The following is a 17,274-nucleotide window of genomic DNA, read 5'->3' on the forward strand; positions in this document are numbered from 1 at the left end:
AATCACCAAGTGCTCACAGAGGTCAACTTTTCAGATGAAGAATGGGGGCCAGGTCTCTTCGTCGTCTTGTGCTGGAGACAACAATGTCAGCTAGTGCCTCTGCTAGAAACCTCTCCTCACCCAAATGTATTCTGAGGCCAGAAAGGTCTGTATTCTACAGGCTTCCTGTAGAACGCAGGGCAGAGAACTTCCCTCTGGATAATTCCTGTTTGAACTGGAACAGATTTTTTTAGAGAACCAACCTTGATTTAAAAATTGGCTCCTGGTGGATTCTCCAGCACTGGCACTCAAAATATTAGGAGAGTGATACCGGTGGGTGCTGAAGGATCTCAGTGGCTGTCAAGGACTCAGGATAACTTTTTTAAGGAAAAGCTGTCATTGTTGGCAGTTGGTTTACATTTTGATGATTCTTTCCAAAATGAAAACTGGGAGTAGCCTTGACAAGAAAAGTAATAAGATGTCTGTAAATTTCACAGCTTAATCACTTGCTTTTTTTTGTCTATCTTCCTTTCATAATTTCATAATCCACTTAGATTTGTAATTCCTCGAGACAGGGACCTCTGTATTCCTTCTTCCTTGTATAGCACTTGAGGGTACATCTGATGTTACAATTTCTTTACTATTTGTTTAGCAGTGACATTAGGCTGAGCGCTAAAAAGTCCACAAAAATAAAAGCAGTCTTTGTTCCAGAGTGTCCTTAGTGTAAAAGACTGACAAGTGGAAGACCTGGCATAGTGGGGCATGCAGCAGTAGGAAAAAGGGAAAATTACTTACCTTATATTCTGCGCTGGACTTCCAGGATTCTGACTCTTGAGTTTCAAGCCTCCAGTGTGAGCCTATCCCACACTTCTGAGCCTAGACTTTTGGAGGATTGTGCTGCCCCATGTTGATAGGTAGAACATTTCAACCTTGCTGCAAAATGACTGAGGGACTAAAAACAAAATAAGATGTACTGGATTAGGAAAAGGTGTCTAATGTTTTACCCACAGGCATCTGTGCTGCGCCAGATCTGCTTTGATCTCTTCATTAATATCTAGAAAAGGGAGTAAAAATGTAAATATAACTTGTTGGTAATATGAAAATGGGACTTTCTGGAAACACTAGAGGAAACAATAGAATCTGATCTAAAGATATTAGAAACCTGGACAGAAAAAATAGAACAGTACAAAAGTAGAGAAACTTGTAAGTTAATGTTAGTCTGGGGAAGAGAATTTATGATGGAGAACCTTGGAACACAAGTAATGCAAGAAATGATTTGTGACACTAATATTAAACAGGCACATGTTCCCCCTCTAAGAATGATCATGGCACTAATATGTTTGTAAACAATCACAGTCTGGGCCTGGAAAGCCCCATTTGACTGCAATGGACTTCGGATCAGGTCATCTGCTTGTATATCCCTTTACCTTATTCTTTGGCTGACTTATCTGCTTAGATGATAAGCTCCTTGGGACAGGGACTCAACCCTGTGCAGTGCCTAGCACAATGAGGCTGTGTTCTGTTTGTTAACAGGCACAACTGCAATACAAATACATGAATTTGTAATGTGATATAGCAGAAGAACGGCCAGTGCAAATGTGTAGAAGCAGTAATAACAGTGCCCCTTTCTATGCCTCTAGGCCACTGGCACCTGGAATACCGTGTTCATGCTGGGGTGCTTATTAGAGACAAATTGGAGGAAGTATATCCTATATGATGTAAGTGGGCATTGCTAGGAGCAGTGATATGAAATTGAGAAAGCGGGCAGTTAGGCTGAATATGTTTTAGGCAGGGCAGGAAGAAAATGTGAAAGTCCCATTGCTTGGTCCATTTAAAAACTCAGCTGAGTTCCCTATTCAATGAGCTCTAGAGTCTGTCTCTTTCCTCCTGTCCTTTCCAACCTTCAAGGAAGCGCATGTGGTTGTTGCTACCCCTGAGCATCCTTACTACTCACAAGGACCCTGCTCCAGAAAAGGATTTAGGCAGTGCTTAGAGTTACAGACATGTTTAAGCTGCTTTGCTGGATCAGAAGGACACTGAAGTACTAGAGGAGGCTGGTGGAGTGGGCGGAGCAGTGTAGCCTATAGTGTTGTTTGGGTTAAGAAATAGACTAACTTAAGTAGAAGTTACGTTTTGGGCCTAAGTGTAGAGGAGTCTGGGAAATCGAAGTAGCTAGTGTGAGAAAAGTCAAAGATAAGTTGGAGACAGAGTGTTATGGGAAAGTAAGAGTTAGTAAGGGCATGAGCCAAGGTTATGGTATTGTGATGTTTTGGTTATAACTATTTTGAGCAAGGCTTTAAAAGTGTTTTTGAGAACTGTAAATGTTTTAGTAAAATGCTGTCTATATTGATGGAATGGGAAAGACTTTGGTGCACATGTTAATTTAAATAATGTAATGTAAAAAGCCAATGAGAAATGGTGGAAATGTAATTGTGGGAAAGGACAGTTTAATATTAATTAGTATTATGGGGTATAAAAAGAATAGTTTTGTTAAACTGAAGAAAATTTCAGTTAATATCCACAGGGTATAGTTAGATCCCAGGATGTACTTTACTCTGTTGTCAGTGGATTGATCACCCATTGACACATCATTTCATCATCTAGTGTCAGTGTAATTGCAGTGTTGTGTAAGTAGTAATTGTATTCCTGTTTGCTGAACTAATCATAATTTTTAATAAAGTTTTGCTTGTGTCATGTATAGTCTCACCGAGTCGTTCTCTACTAAATAAATTTCCTGTGACCAATTTAGAGGCTCGACCCTGAAAACTAAGTTACGTTTTATTGCACCCTCATCTTTAACAACTTAATATTAAGTGGGAATATTTCAACCTAAAGGTTACAGCAGGAGGCTGCTACAGCAATTTTTGTTGCCATCCAGTATCTGGGGTAAGCGCTGCTAGCAGTAGCCACCGCTCAAAGAGTTGTATAGGCCTTGGACTGGCTGCACTTGAAGTGTTGAGAGGCCTCAGGGGCCTTGTGGGAAATTTCCTTGGAATGGTGTAGATCATTCCAAACCTGGTTGCAGCTTGCTTACTTTTAAAACACAAACGTATGACCTGATGCTCCATTCCAGTGATTCTGAAACAGAGGCACTAATGGGGAAGTATTTCTGCTTAGAGTAACAAACAGCCATGAGAAGAGCTTCTCCCTTATAATTCCATGGAAAATGTAGGGCTGGGACTCCACGCTTGTCAACATGAGGAATTTTTTGCACTGCATTGTAGCTACACTGGGGTTAGTTCTCAGGTATGGATGTTCTGCACTGGTGTTAAAGGAGTGGGGGAGGATACTGGTGTTAATTACCTTGGTTTCAAGCCCTGATTTACACTGATGCAAAAATGCCTAGACAAGCTCACTGTAGGGGTGTAACTAGGCTGGAAGGAGGCAGGACCAGGGCACGGTTGGCTTCATCAGCACTCTCCCTGCTGAATTCTGAGAGATAGATAACCTGTCAGCATTCTCTTGCACTGCATCACTCTCCACATGTTGTCTTATAGAGCCAGGGGAAGTGGGGAGAAAGGGCTGAGGCATTTTACAAAAGTTGACTCTTCCCCAGTATAGCACATTTATCGGTCTGACAATTCTGTTCTTTTCTATAGTTTCAACCAATTTGCGTGGTACAGAAGTTAGGCTTATTTGCCCAGAATTGCCTCTGGATCTTTTTTCCTGCACGTTCAAAAGCCCAGCACCCTACCCTCATGAGCAAACCCAGATCCCCGCACTGAAATGGTCAAGGAAGCTCCAACAGTTTAAATGTATAGCTTCCAGGCACTTATTTGCCTTTTTGTGTGTGTGTAAAGGACAATATGTTTCTTTAAAATTAATTCATGAGATATGGAAACAAATTATAAAAAGGTTGTATGTGAAAGTGGAAATGTTTTTATTTATCTTAATTTACATCTAAGAATAGACATTTTTCCTAGTAATTCTCCAGATTTAAGTAACTAACTTGTTTGGTAAAATGTTTAAAAAACCAAACCCCAAACCTTTTAATAAAGATGCAAAAACTTAAACCCAATAACTTCTCAATAGATGAAAATGACCAGAGAATTGGGTCAGAAATAATTATATAATTTAAAATGGCTCCCCTGAAACATTTCATGCATTTAAAAGGTGTCTGTAGTAAGACTCTACATTTAATTCAAAAGAATTTAAGACGAGTTTGCCCATCACTTCTTCCAGGAGCTTTTTCAAATGTTAGTCGCCTTTTTTTGAGCTGTGGAACTTTTGCAAAGCCTAAACCTATGAAAGAAAGTGGGGAAATAAGAAAAAAGTGAGTGATTAAGTATAAAACAATGCCATAGTTGTGCTGACTTGGCAATGCTTTTTCTTAGTAGTAATAACAGGCTGTAGCTTTTCAAAGTGTGCTACTGTACAAAGAATGACAAGATTGTAACCAGACTGAGATTTGTACTGATTACTATTTTTAGAATAAATTCCATTAATAGAAGTAGCTGCACAAACATCTTGTGACTTTAAACTGAGAATTAATTTACAAAAGCAATCTGTGATATACTTAAGGACTGCAACACTTTGGCATGCTTTTAATGTTTCTTTATATTAGATGAGTAATACATTTGAGACTCTCCAATAAATATGTAATTAGAAAATTTTCGCCAGGGACACACTGTTAATGTTCAAGTAAGTAAAAAATGTCTACACTTAAAAATTACAAATAATTTTAAAAGCAAAATATTCGGAAATTTGTTCCTTAATCTTGCATAAGTCCTTTGTACAGGATTGTGTTTGTCCCTAACAATAGATAATACAGAAAAACATAAAACTTAGCTAGGAACTTCATCTGCTACAGAAAAAAAAATAACTGGATGCATTCACCCTAAGTGTTTTTAGATTTAATAAAACTTTTTCTTCCCACACTGTTTTTTTAAGGCCTATTTTGACTTTGTAGAAGCTTTTGAAACATGAAAGTTGCATAACATATGTCTTTAATGGGGCTATGCTTTGTGAACATGCACAAACGCCTTGTGCATGAGCTAGTCTTTGTTTTAGTTCTGCTCCTGAATAGTGAATTAAAAATAACTTTTTTTGCCAAGAGCCAAAACAAAACCACTGCTCATTACCTCCTCTTGCTTTAATCAAGCTTCACCATTTTATGTATGGATTTGATATGACAGTTCTTGATATTACAGAAACCTGTTCAACTGGAAATCAGTGCTTTTCAGGACAATGGGATATCTGGTGGCAGGTCATTGGTTCCTACAGATCTGGTTTATTGGAGTTAAAACTTTCTCTTCCAACTAGACAATTTCCTTTACAATTACTGAAGTACTGCTAACCACTAAGCTGCACCTCAGACTTGTCCCAGGAAGAGAGGGGAAGCTGCAGGTTTGTTTACAATTTTCTTATAATCACCTTAATTCCCAAAGGTTGAGAAATAAAAGCAGTGTACCACATTTCAAATAACGTTTCCTCTGTTCACTGCCAGCTTGCCTTAAGCAGCCCATGAACAAGATATCAGTTAGTTACTCCAGGTTTTCATAGATGATTTTGGTGTAATTATTTAGGTATCTCATCAGCTTCACTGGACAATGAAGAGATCAAAATGTAAAATAATTGTAATCAGTTATTACATTTATGTATACAGCAGGACCTCTCCTTGCCCCTGAATGTATTACGAATATGGCTGGGACTAAATTTTCAAAAATTAGGGGTTAATAAAGAAAGTCACTTGTATGTGTGCATTCATATTTAAACATACATTGGTCTCACTTGCACACACAAAGCTGCCAATTCACATATAACAAAACTGATTTCGCTAATGATTAGTTTGCATGAGGAATTAACCAGGTTTGTCCAAGAATCTCAGCTTCTTTTTATTTTTAAATTTGGCCCATAATATCAAAATATTAGATTGTAATTATTATTAATGAGCCAGATTTTGCCATCCTTCCTACTTGGAACTGACTTTGCAAGTCATCTTATTGATTTCACTCTCTGAGTAAGAGTGGCAGAGAATATCTGAGGAGGAGAGACATGACTTTTAAAAGGTTCTGTGGCATATGGTATAAGGAGAGTTACTGATAGAGATCAATAATTACTATTATTTATTACTTTTAAAATGCCATAGATGTGCATTACACTTTACCAAAGAGAGAGACCGTGCCTTACAGAACTTACCATCTAAAATGAGAAAATAAACAGGAAAAGATGGCACACGCAAGGAGAGGATGGGAGGAAGAACAGAGTGAAGACAATAAGGATAGTCTCTTCCGTGAGCAATGCATGTCTTCAGGGTTAACAGGGTATTTTAATATTAATACATGTATTAAATTTCATTGAAGAAGTGGGTTTTCAAAAGCACTCGAGCAGAGAAGGGGTAGGTGTAGGAGGCAGAGCTAAGAAGGGGGCTCCAAGCATAGGATGCTGCATAAAATAGATGCCTTAACAAATATATGTCAGAGAACACAAAGTGTCTGGGTGAAATCCTGACCCCATTGAAGTCAGTGGCAAAACTCCCATTCACTTTAATGGGCTCAGGATTTTGCCTTCTGTGGCTGCTAAATCTAATTTTGAGCCCCGTGGTTGCCTTTGTCCTAGGTCTACGTTTATTAAAAATATTTGTCAACACTTCTAAAAATAATTCTGGTAAGTTTATTAAATGAATTTCAAACACAGGTTGTGGGAATAAGTAGAAGTTTTGTGAAATCTGAGCGCTAGTGCTCTTTCAATATTTTGTCAAAAGAAAAAGAAGTCATGATAATGTAAAAAAAATCCCAAAAAACTATTCCCCATTAGAATCCAAAATGCACATATTTAAAATCCTAGGAACTCCTGCTTGCATTAAAAACACAAATAATATTTTAGAATTTTCTACATATTAGCTAATTAAAATGATCTGTTGATCTGAAAACTATTTTAAAGAAAATCTATGACCTAGTCTTCCAGATATTCTGATTTTTAGTTTAATTAGAGATTAATATGTCTGATTTTACCATACCTGTTAAAACGTCATCTTCTGTTAAGTTTGATAATGATGCACTGGGCCTTCTCTTTCCTGAAAACTCTCCAGCTATTTGGTGAACATTCAGACTACTGTATTTATCTGGATTTGTAACTGAATCACAGAGTCTGAGGTCAGGTGCAAATGAATCCAATGCATGGATGGATGGATATTCACTCCAAAGTGTCTCCTCAACCTGAGCTTCTGGACAGCTATATGCCAAGCCTCCAAATTCTCCTTGAAAATTCTTAGAGCTTTGCTGGAATGGAAAGTCATTAAAGATTGGAAAGAAATCTTTTTTAGAGACAAGATACTGTGCATGTTTGGAAGCCTAATCAGAGTTATAATGCAGCATGAGAGATGGTCTTTGTACATCAAGTAAATTCTTCTTAATACGTTGATGCAGGGGGTTCTCAAACATTTTTTGCTGGGACCCCCTTTGAAACTATTTCAGGCTGTGACAACCCCCTCCAATAAAGTGTAGACCTAACACCCTCTTCCCCAATACCATGCCACACTTACCTCTGCACTGCTGCTGGCAGCAGCGCTGCCTTCAGAGCTGGGCAGTTGGGCAGGAGCTGCCAGTCTCCAGTTGCTCAGCTCTGAAGGCAGCACAGAAGTAAGGGTGGCAATACTGTGACCCCCACCCCCTACTGGAGTCAGGACCCCCAGTTTGAGAAAATGCTGCATTAGCCAATACTCCATCCTTCCCACAGAGAATGTATCTACTAGAAAGGCTTATATTTCTCCATGTATATGCTGTACATCTTTGTGTTCCCTTCATGCATTAAAGTAGAGCCTAGACCCTACTACTGACTATATCAGGAGCATAATCAGCCCCTTGATCCCTGAGAATTCACTATAACTGAGCACTTGAGGCTTCAAAATATAAAAAAACATATGGTACCTTCTAAAATGGTAAATGAGGATTTAACTGCATCTTTCCGAATGATCAGCTGTAACATTTTCTGAAAAGTCATCTTAATTGAGCAATAAAGGTACGTTTCATTTGCAATTTCACTTAAGTACATTCAAGTATTATAAGGAGCTGATCGATTTTGATCTTGTTCTTTTTTTTTTAAAAAAAAATCCTTAATTCCATCCAGGTTCTTGTAAATGTCTAACACCTTAAGATTCCTTCAGATTCTTTTTACCAAGGACACTCTCTTTACCTTGAGAACACGAAGCCCAGCTTTTTCAAACTGTTTTTCTCGATCCTTGAATTCCTGACAGTATAAGTCTGCTTCTGAGATCTGGTAATGCATTTTGGTATCCCTTGTCTTGTCTTGGAGTTTTTCTGGAGGATAATTAGTTTCCAGTCGGCCTGGACACAAAGTAACAGGATATATTATAATAATAATGTAAGATTTTCAGATTGTTAAACTCACCCTAGATGCAGCAAAGTCAGTGGAGGAGGAAGTTAATATTTTATTTTAGTTGCTTAGTTAAGGACAGGAGCGTTACATCTTCTCCAAAGCAAGCTGTGTGGGTTGTCTCGGTCCAGGCTTCTCCTTTACAGGTTCTTTTGATGAGGGCAGTGATGACTTTGGAAAGTTGGGATACTCTTTTTTCTTTTGTGCTGTAAGGATTAACTGGCTATTGCCAGTAAGTAGTGAGTTTACTGTTAAATTAGATTTACCTTTAAGATTTCTGTTTTAAAAAATCATCAAGGACACTTGGGGCCTGATACAGAGCTCACTGAAGTCATTGGAAAGGCTTCTGCTGAGTTCAATGAACTTTGGATATGGACACTACAGCAGGTGCTCTCAACCTTTTTCCTTCTGAGTCCCTCCCCCCTCCCCATGTTATGAAAACTCCACGGCCCACCTGTGTTACAATAACTGGTTTTTTGCATATAAAAGCCAGGGCCGGCGATAGGGGGTAGCAAGCAGGGCAATTGCCTGGGGTTCCTGCCACAGGCGCACTACAAAGCTACATTGCTCAGGCTTCAGCTTCAGCTCTGTGTGGCAGGGCTAAGGACGTTGGGCTTCAACCCCTATGTGGTGGGGCTTCAGCTTTCTGCCCTGGGCCCTGCTTAGCGGACCCCCTGAAACCCGCTCACAGCCCCCAGAGGGACCCCGGACCCGTGGTTGAAAACCACCTTTCTACACTCTTGTAATTTAAATAAAGTAACTATCTGTCCAGATCTAGACATTCTTTAACTGATTCAAATTTGCTAAGGACTTTACACTTACATTTACATTTGCTGAATATATTATGCCTGTTAAATCAAGTTCTACTAAAGAAACTAATTTAAAAAGTCAGAAACAGAAGAGACACAGGATGTATCATCTTCATTGTATATCTATCTTTTATACTATGGAACCCATTTTAAATGATCAACCAAATGACCAGGAAAAATGGTTGCCTAGTAAGGGTGGCTTTTAACTACAAGTCAAATAAAACTGACCTGGAAAACAGGGATATTTCAAAGATAGGAAGTTGCCCATTGAGGTGGTCTTTGGTACTTGTTTCAAATTAATTCTTGTAACTCCACTGAAATCAATTAATTGACTTAATTGACATCAGTAATTTTTTTATTGAAGTCACAGGGTCTGATTCACTTCCACCAGAGCAAGTCTCTCTGTGGAACTCTGATAGCAGTAGGTATGCCAGGATGGGAGTTGCAACAAGCTAGATATAAAGTATGCAGGACCAGTTCAGAAAGGATATGCACTGATTCCTCACATCTTCCAGAGAGCCTCAGCTGTCTGGGCTTTCAGGCTGCCTTTCCTAGTGGAACCCACAGAGTGAGGGCTGGCAGCATAATCATGTTTGCCTCCAACAGCATGGCTATCCCAGTAGGATAAACTGCAACCCCTTGGAATCTTGCACAGTGAATCAACTGAAGTCAACAAACTAACACACAGTCTTTCAAGGCTTTGCATGGCGCCCATTACCATAGTATCTAAGCACAGGGATTAATCTGACCCTACTGTATATTCTTCATACATACAAACTGAAAAGGACAGTTACCTGTTCCGTAACTGGTGTTCTTCGAGATGTGTTGCTCAGGTGTATTCTACAGTAGGTGTGCGTGCTCGCCACGTGCATCAGTGCCGGAAGTTTTTTCCTTAGCAGTACCCGTACAGAGGGAGCACCACTGCGAACCCTGGAGTGGTGCCGACATATCACGCCATAACGGGGGCTGCGCACTCCCTCTCCCCTCGGTTCCTTCTTGCCAGAGAACTCCGACAGAGGGGAAGGAGGGCGGAATGTGGAATACACCTGAGCAACACGTCTTGAAGAATGCCAGTTACGGAACAGGTAACTGTCCTTTCTTCTTCAAGTGATTCCCCGTGTATTCCACAGTAGGTGACTCCAAGCTATATCTGAGGCAGGTGGGTAGGAGTTTAAGGGTTTCCAGGACGGAATACTGCCCTACCAAACCTGATGTCATCCCATGTTTGGGACACGATCACATAATGCAAAGAAAAGGTGTGGACAGAGGACCACGTGGCAGCTCTACATATGTCCTAGATAGGGACGTGAGCTTAAGTGGCCGACGAGGCCTGAGCTCTCGTAGAATGCCCCTTAACAACAAGCGGTGGGAGAACGCCTGCCAGGTTGTAACACGTGCGTATGCACGAGGTGATCCAGCGGGAAAGGTACTGGGTTGAAATCGGTTGCCCTCTCATATGTTCGGCCAACACAATGAACAGCTGCGAGGATTTCCGGAACGGCCTGGTACAGTCCAAGGAAAAGGCCAGTGCCCTACGCACATCTAGCATGTGTAGGCAGCATTCCTCGTTGGAGGAATGGGCTTAGGACGTAGTACCGGTAGGAAGATTTTCTGATCCATACGGAAGGCGGAGACTGCCTTCGGGAGAAAAGCAGGGTGTCGGCGAGCTGGACCTTATCCTTGTGGAAGACCATATACGGGGGTTCCGAGGTGAAGGCCCTAAGCTCCGAGACACGACGAGCTGATGTGATAGCAACAAGGAATGCTACCTTCTATGACAAGTGGGACCAGGAACATGTGGCCAAGGGTTCAAAGGGAGGACTCGTGAGGTGGGATAACACTAGGTATAGATCCCATTGCTGGACAGGAGGCCTGGCATATGGAAATGAATGATCCAGGCCCTTTAAAAAGCGGGAGCTCATATGGTGAGAAAAGACTGAGTGGCCCTGTACTGGGGGGTGGAAGGCCGATATGGCCGCCAAATGCATCCTGATGGAGGCGGGCACTAAGGGACAAGAGGTAAACAAGAATCAGTTGGAGCGATGTGGACGATGGAGAGGTTCCCCACTCCCCCGCCCACCTAAAGAACCCAGACCATTTGGCTAGGTACGTCCATCTTTCCGAAAGAACTCGTTTAACGTTCTCTGAACACCTCCCCTCCTCCTCATCTAACCACGGAGCAACCACGCTGTCAGGTGAAGCGTGGCCAGGTTGGGGTGGAGAAGACACCTCCCTTTCTGGAAGAGGAGATCAGGCCGAAGCAGTAGCCTCCATAGGGGAGCTACTAGGAGTTGTAGGAGGGTCCCGTACCAGTGTTGACGGGCCCCATCTGGGACTATGAGGATGACCCGTGTCATGTCTGCTTTTACTTTTTGCAGGACTTTGCCTATTAGGGGGAAAGGTGGGAAGGCATAGAAAAGTTGGCCTGACCACTGAAGGAGAAAAGCGTCCGAGATCACCTCTCTTCCCGCCCCTCCCCTGGAGCAGAACCGGGGGCAGCGTTGGTTCTGGTCAGTTGCAAAGACGTCAGCCCGGGGAACTCCCCACTCCTGGAAGAGCTGTAGGGCTGACGTCTTTGCAACTGACCAGAACTGACGCTGCCCCCAGTTCTGCTGAGGAAGGGAGGCCAAAGGAACCTGGAATGTCCAGCCGCCGAGCGAGATCTCACCTGGGCAGGCATCTGCATCCATGGTGCCCACTGACACCACTGCCCCTGCCACAGAGTGCCATGCCAGTGATCGACTTGGGGTTCGGGCGGTGCAGTTTGTTCTTGTTGAGCCGGCACGACTTGGAGACGGGCAGCTGGGTGCCGATGCTGAGGTCACCATTGACCGTACGGTACTGTAGGAGCAGCGAGAGCGATGGTGCCATCCATGTGACCGGGACCCATCCGAGGTGCTGCTCCTGTACTCACCCTGGCGGCTGGAGCTACAATGCTTCGATGCGGAGAATCTCAAGAGGAGCCCCACGTGTGATGTCTGGTAGCACGGGAACTCAAATCGGAGCGTCTACATCGGTGGCGTCGGGATCGACTCCAGTAGCTGCGGTGCAAGGAGGACCACTGACGCCGCTTATTCCGGTGCCTGCCACCTCGGTCATGGGGCATGGAGGAGCCCCTAGGCTCCTTCGCGGGCGGCGAGCCGGTCAGCCTGAGCAGGGTAGAGGGCTGGCGCGAACTGTGGGAAGACCTCGTTGAGTGGCGAGCAATCCTCGGAGCATGGACTGTGTCATGTCGGGGAGGGCTGTTGTGCTCCCAGTGGCAGCTTCCCTCGAGACTGGGGGCCCGTCTCAGGCCTGTGCAGCCTCCAGAGTCAACGGCATCCTCACCAGAGGGGAGGCACACGTGGACAGGACTGGGCAGCTCTGCTGAACATGAGTTGGAGGCCTGGGTCCCAAGGGGGATCGTGGGCTGCCCAGTTTGGGTCCGGCCTCACCCCTATCTTTGTCTCGGCACCGCTGAGTCTTCCCCTGCTTCTTGGACGGGGAGCGGTGCCAGCTAGTGGCCCCGGCGCCGAGTCCATTCGGGGTGCCAGTGCCGGGGCCAGCATTGTTTCCATTAGGAGAGCGTGAACTCTAAAGTCTCTCTCCTTCTTAGTTTGAGGCTTGGATGATCTGCAGATCTTACAGCGCTCACGTACGTGGGTCTCGCCCAAGCAAGAGAGACACTGAGTGTGCAGATCGCTTCTTGGCATAGAACTGCGACAGGAGTCACATAACTTGAAGCCTGGCGCACGGGGCATCCCCTGAGCCCAGACGACTAAATTGGAGAAAACTATTTAACTATTGGAAGAACTGTACTATTAAGGCTAACTAAAGAAGCTGAAGCAAAGCTGGGGCACGAAGTTCCAATTACCTTCACTAGTGGCAAGAAGGAATTGAGGGTGGGGGGAGTGCGCAGCTCCCCTTAGAGCGATATAGAGGTGCCACTCCAGGGGTCGCAGCAGTGCTCCCCCCCCGTACAGGTACTACTAAGGGAAAAACTTCCGGCACCAGTGCACGTGGAGAGCACGCACACCTACCGCGGAATACACATAAGCAATCACTCGAAGAAGAATACGAGCTCATCTAAATATGGATAACACACATACAGAGAATCATAGGACTGGAAGGGACCTCAAGAGGTCATCTAGTCCAGTCCCCTCCACTCATGGCAGGACTAAGTATTATCTAGACCAAGGGTCCCCAACGCGGTGCCCATGGTGGCATCTAAATGCACCCGCGTCCTGGCCGGTGGTCGAGCATCCGGCATTTCAGTGGCATTTTGGTGGATGCTCCACCGCCGCCATGGTCCTTTGTCTGGCGCCTGCCAGACAAAAAGGTTGGCGACCACTTATCTAGATCATCCATTACAGGTGTTGGTCTAACTTGATCTTAAAAATCTCCAATGATGGAGGTTCCACAACCTCCCTAGGCAATTTATTCCAGTGCTTAATCACACTGACAGAAAGTTTTTCCTAATGTCAAACCTAAACTTCCTTTGCTGCAGTTTAAGCCCATTGCTTCTTGTACTACCTTCAGAGGTTAAGAAGGACAATTTTTCTCTCTCCTCCTTGTAACAACCTTTTATATACTTGAAAACTGTTATCATGCCCCCTCTCAGTTTTCTCCTTTCCAGACTAAACAAACAGATTAAACAAAGATTGACTAAACTTCAATCTTCCCTCATAGGTCATGTTTTCTACACCTTTAATCATTTTTGTTGCTCTTCTCTGGATTTTCTCCAGTTTGTCCACATCTTTTCTGAAATGTGGTGCCCAGAACTGGATGCAATACTCCAGTTGAGGCCTAATCAGCACTGAGTAGAGCGAAAAATTACTTCTTGTGTCTTGCTTACAACACTCCTGCTAATGCATCCCAGAATGATGTTTGCTTTTTTTGCAACAGTGTTAGACTGTTGATTCATATTTAGCTTATGGTTCACTATGATCCCCAAATCTCTTTTTGCAGTACTCCTTCCTAGGCAGTCATTTCCCATTTTCTATGTGTGCAACTGATTGTTCCTTCCTAAATGGAGTACTTTGCATTTGTCCTTATTGAATTTCACCCTGTTTACTTCAGACCATTTCTCCAGTTTGTCAGGATCATTTTGAATTTTAATCCTATCCTCCAAAGCACTTGCAACCCCTCCCAGCTTGGTATCGTCCGCAAACTTTATAAGTGTACTCTCTATGCCATTATCTAAGTCGCTGATGAAGATATTGAACAGAACTGGACCCCAAACTGATCCCTGCAGGACCCTATCTGTTATGCCCTTCCAGCATGACTGTGAACCACTGATAACTACTCTCTGGGAATGACTTTCCAACTTCTATGCACCCACTTCAGAGTAGCTCCATCTAGACTGCATTTCCCCAGTTCATTTATGAGAAGGTCATGCGAGATAGTATCAAAAGTTTTATTAAAGTCAAGATATACCTCATCTACTGCATCCCCCCTATCCACAGGGCTTGTTACGCTATCAAAGAAAGCTATCAGGTTGATTTGACATGATTTGTTCTTGACAAATCCATGCTGACTGTTACTTATCACCTTATTATCTTCTAGATGTTTGTAAATTGGTTGATTAATTATTTGCTCCATTATCTTTCCGAGTACATAAATTAAGCTGACAGGTCAGTAATTCCCTGGGTTGTCTTTATTTCCCTTTTTATAGATTGGCACTATATTCTCTGCTTCATATTTGTTCTTATTCCCTTAACTTCACTGACCCTCTGACTGTGGCAGTTCCTCTTGTTTGGTTCTATTATTCTCTTGCACATAACACAGTAAGTTTTCGATCACAAACACTGCATCAATTATGGCACCAGGAGGACCTTGAATCTCTAATCTTGCTTTTCCACCAACCACTTTTTCCAATATGGATACACCGAAACGCTGCAGATGAGAAAGTTCTGCATGCTCTCTTTTGCTAAGGTTAAAAATGTGATTGTTTTCTATAACAATAAGGTGACTTTCCTGGACTTGCATTATGTCTTCAATCCATATTTTTGCTGCTTCCAGTTTTTCATAGCAGTTGCCAATAAGTTCAATGGCTGGTCCAATTTTTTTATTCTCTATTTCAGCTTGTCTGTCAGAGTGTGACCCTGTAAGAAGTACAGTTTATACAAGTGCAATCTGTAGACTGAAAAGTTCACAAGTGTTGTTACAAATCTCTATATGCAGCCTTGAGACTCTGCAGCTCAAGGAACCTTACTGTCTTTCTGGTACGTTCAGAATGGGGATATTATGACAGGCACTAAGGGGTAGATTTTTAAAGATACAAATGGCAGTTGGGTGTCTAACTCTCATTAACTTTCAATTTTGCATTTGAAAGTCCCCCCGCAAGGGCCTAATTCTCATTGATTTAAGTGGGACCAGGATTTGCCCCTAGTAATAATTAATAAATACAGTTCCAATCCAGATGTATAAACATCATTCTACTTTGAAGTCAAATTAAACGGTAGCTGTTCTTCTGGGAACCATTTAAAAACTTGTTCTTCATTTTCATGTTTCCCCACATTCCTCTAATGGGTGGTTGAAGCAGAAGTTGCTATTTCAGGAGATACTGGAGATAATGAAATTAAATATTTACACAGACTGAAAATGTTAATGTTGCTTTTAAGTCTCTAGTTAAAACAGTTTTTGTGTTAAGAGAATACACTGTAGTTCTAGGGGAAAAATGAAAGAGAGGACACTGTCCTACTTACAAAGAAGCCCTTTTATTAAATCTCTTCTGGTGTTTGGCTCTGGATAAATGAAGTACCTTTTGCATTTTAACTACATCTGTGTTCTCCCTGTTTTTTTTTTTTTAAGGAGGATGTAAACCATTGCTAAAATCAATGTGTTTCACTCACACTGGCTTTGGATTGGCTAGCTAGAATATGTTTTAAATGACAACAATCTCAGCTTGATATAAAGAGTCCACTGATGGAAATGGTAATGGGCTGGAGTGCTGCCCACAATAATTTGAACAAAGGAGACACAACACAAATAAAACCCCCCTGCCTACAAGAAGGGAAGGAATGTTACCCATGACACCATCCTCACCTTCCTTGAACTGAAATTTTACCCTTTGGCACCAGGGGCCTAATCACATGAAGTACTTTGGGCCATCAACTCCCACTGATTGCAGTTGGTAGCAATGGCCCTAACCAAAGGTTGAACAAAACTGTACTGCTTATTTAAAGTGGTAACTAAAGACAGGGCACTGCCTTCTGCAGTTGCAGGTTTTTACTGTGTTAGTTAAACATATACAATAAGCTCTGGAACTCTGTAGTAGCTAAAATGCACTCAGCCAGGGTCCCCCAAAGTTTAATATATTTTTTTTTAACGTTAAAGTCAGGTGCACTAAACTTCTGGGCTTGTCAAACTCTGAGAAAAAAAAAACAACAACTTTCATCACCACCAGGCTGAATAGGGACAGCTGTGTTCATGTCCTCTCAGCAGCTGGCCTCTGATAAAGCTGTCTATTATAACCTAGCCGGGTTTTCTCTCAAATCAACTAATGCTGATGATTTTCACAGGACCCTTTTCAGATTAATTAGAAACCACAACACAGGGCACAGTTCAGCCCTGGATTATGTCTGCTTCCAACAGCATAACCCAGAGATATGCACCTTCCCTCCCTCCGTCCGAGGTGGGGTGTCGCAGGGGGTGAATCAAGCCCCACCATACCTAAAAGACGGTTACTCACCTTTGTAACTGTTGTTCTTCGAGATGTGTTGCTCATATCCATTCCAGTTAGGTGTGCGCACCGCGCATGCACGTTTGTCGGAAGATTTTTACCCTAGCAACTCCAGTGGGTCGGCAGGTCGCCCCCTGGAGTGGCGCCGCTATAGTGCCTGATATATACCCCTGCCGACCCAACCGCTCCTCAGTTCCTTCTTACCGCCCGTGTTGGTCGTTGGAACAGTGGAGCGCAGCTTAGCTGACCTCCGCTTCCCTAGCTACTCGTAGTTCTTGTGTATTTAGATAGATAGTTATAATCCTTTTTTATATATATATTTATCTATACTTATGCGTTTTTTTCTTTGCTAGCATAGTTAGTTTAACCATAGTTAGCGGGGTTCGGGGAGTAGCCCCTCCCCGCAACCAGTGCCGGAGCCCATGCCCGGCTCACCGGTTCTTAGTCCATGCTTGGCCGGCCTCCGGCCGTTGCTGACAGGAGATCCAA

At 42.9% G+C, this 17,274-nt stretch overlaps 1 protein-coding gene across 1 annotated transcript in view; it reads right to left on the bottom strand.

Moving 5' to 3' along the window:
• Positions 1–4,120: 4,120 nt before the first annotated feature.
• The window catches only part of SHOC1 (shortage in chiasmata 1), a 113,108-nt gene continuing 99,954 nt past the window's right edge, over positions 4,121–17,274 (bottom strand). Inside the window, exons 23-26 of the mRNA XM_075067504.1 lie at positions 14,831–15,205; positions 8,113–8,264; positions 6,938–7,199; positions 4,121–4,221 (exon numbers count right to left, since the gene is read on the bottom strand). Coding sequence (XP_074923605.1) covers positions 4,121–4,221; positions 6,938–7,199; positions 8,113–8,264; positions 14,831–15,205 — 890 coding nt within the window. The remainder of the gene's footprint in view (positions 4,222–6,937; positions 7,200–8,112; positions 8,265–14,830; positions 15,206–17,274) is intronic.

This window comes from Chelonoidis abingdonii, chromosome 6 (genome assembly GCF_003597395.2).
Source record: "Chelonoidis abingdonii isolate Lonesome George chromosome 6, CheloAbing_2.0, whole genome shotgun sequence".
In the NCBI taxonomy this organism is placed as follows: Eukaryota; Metazoa; Chordata; order Testudines; family Testudinidae; genus Chelonoidis; species Chelonoidis abingdonii.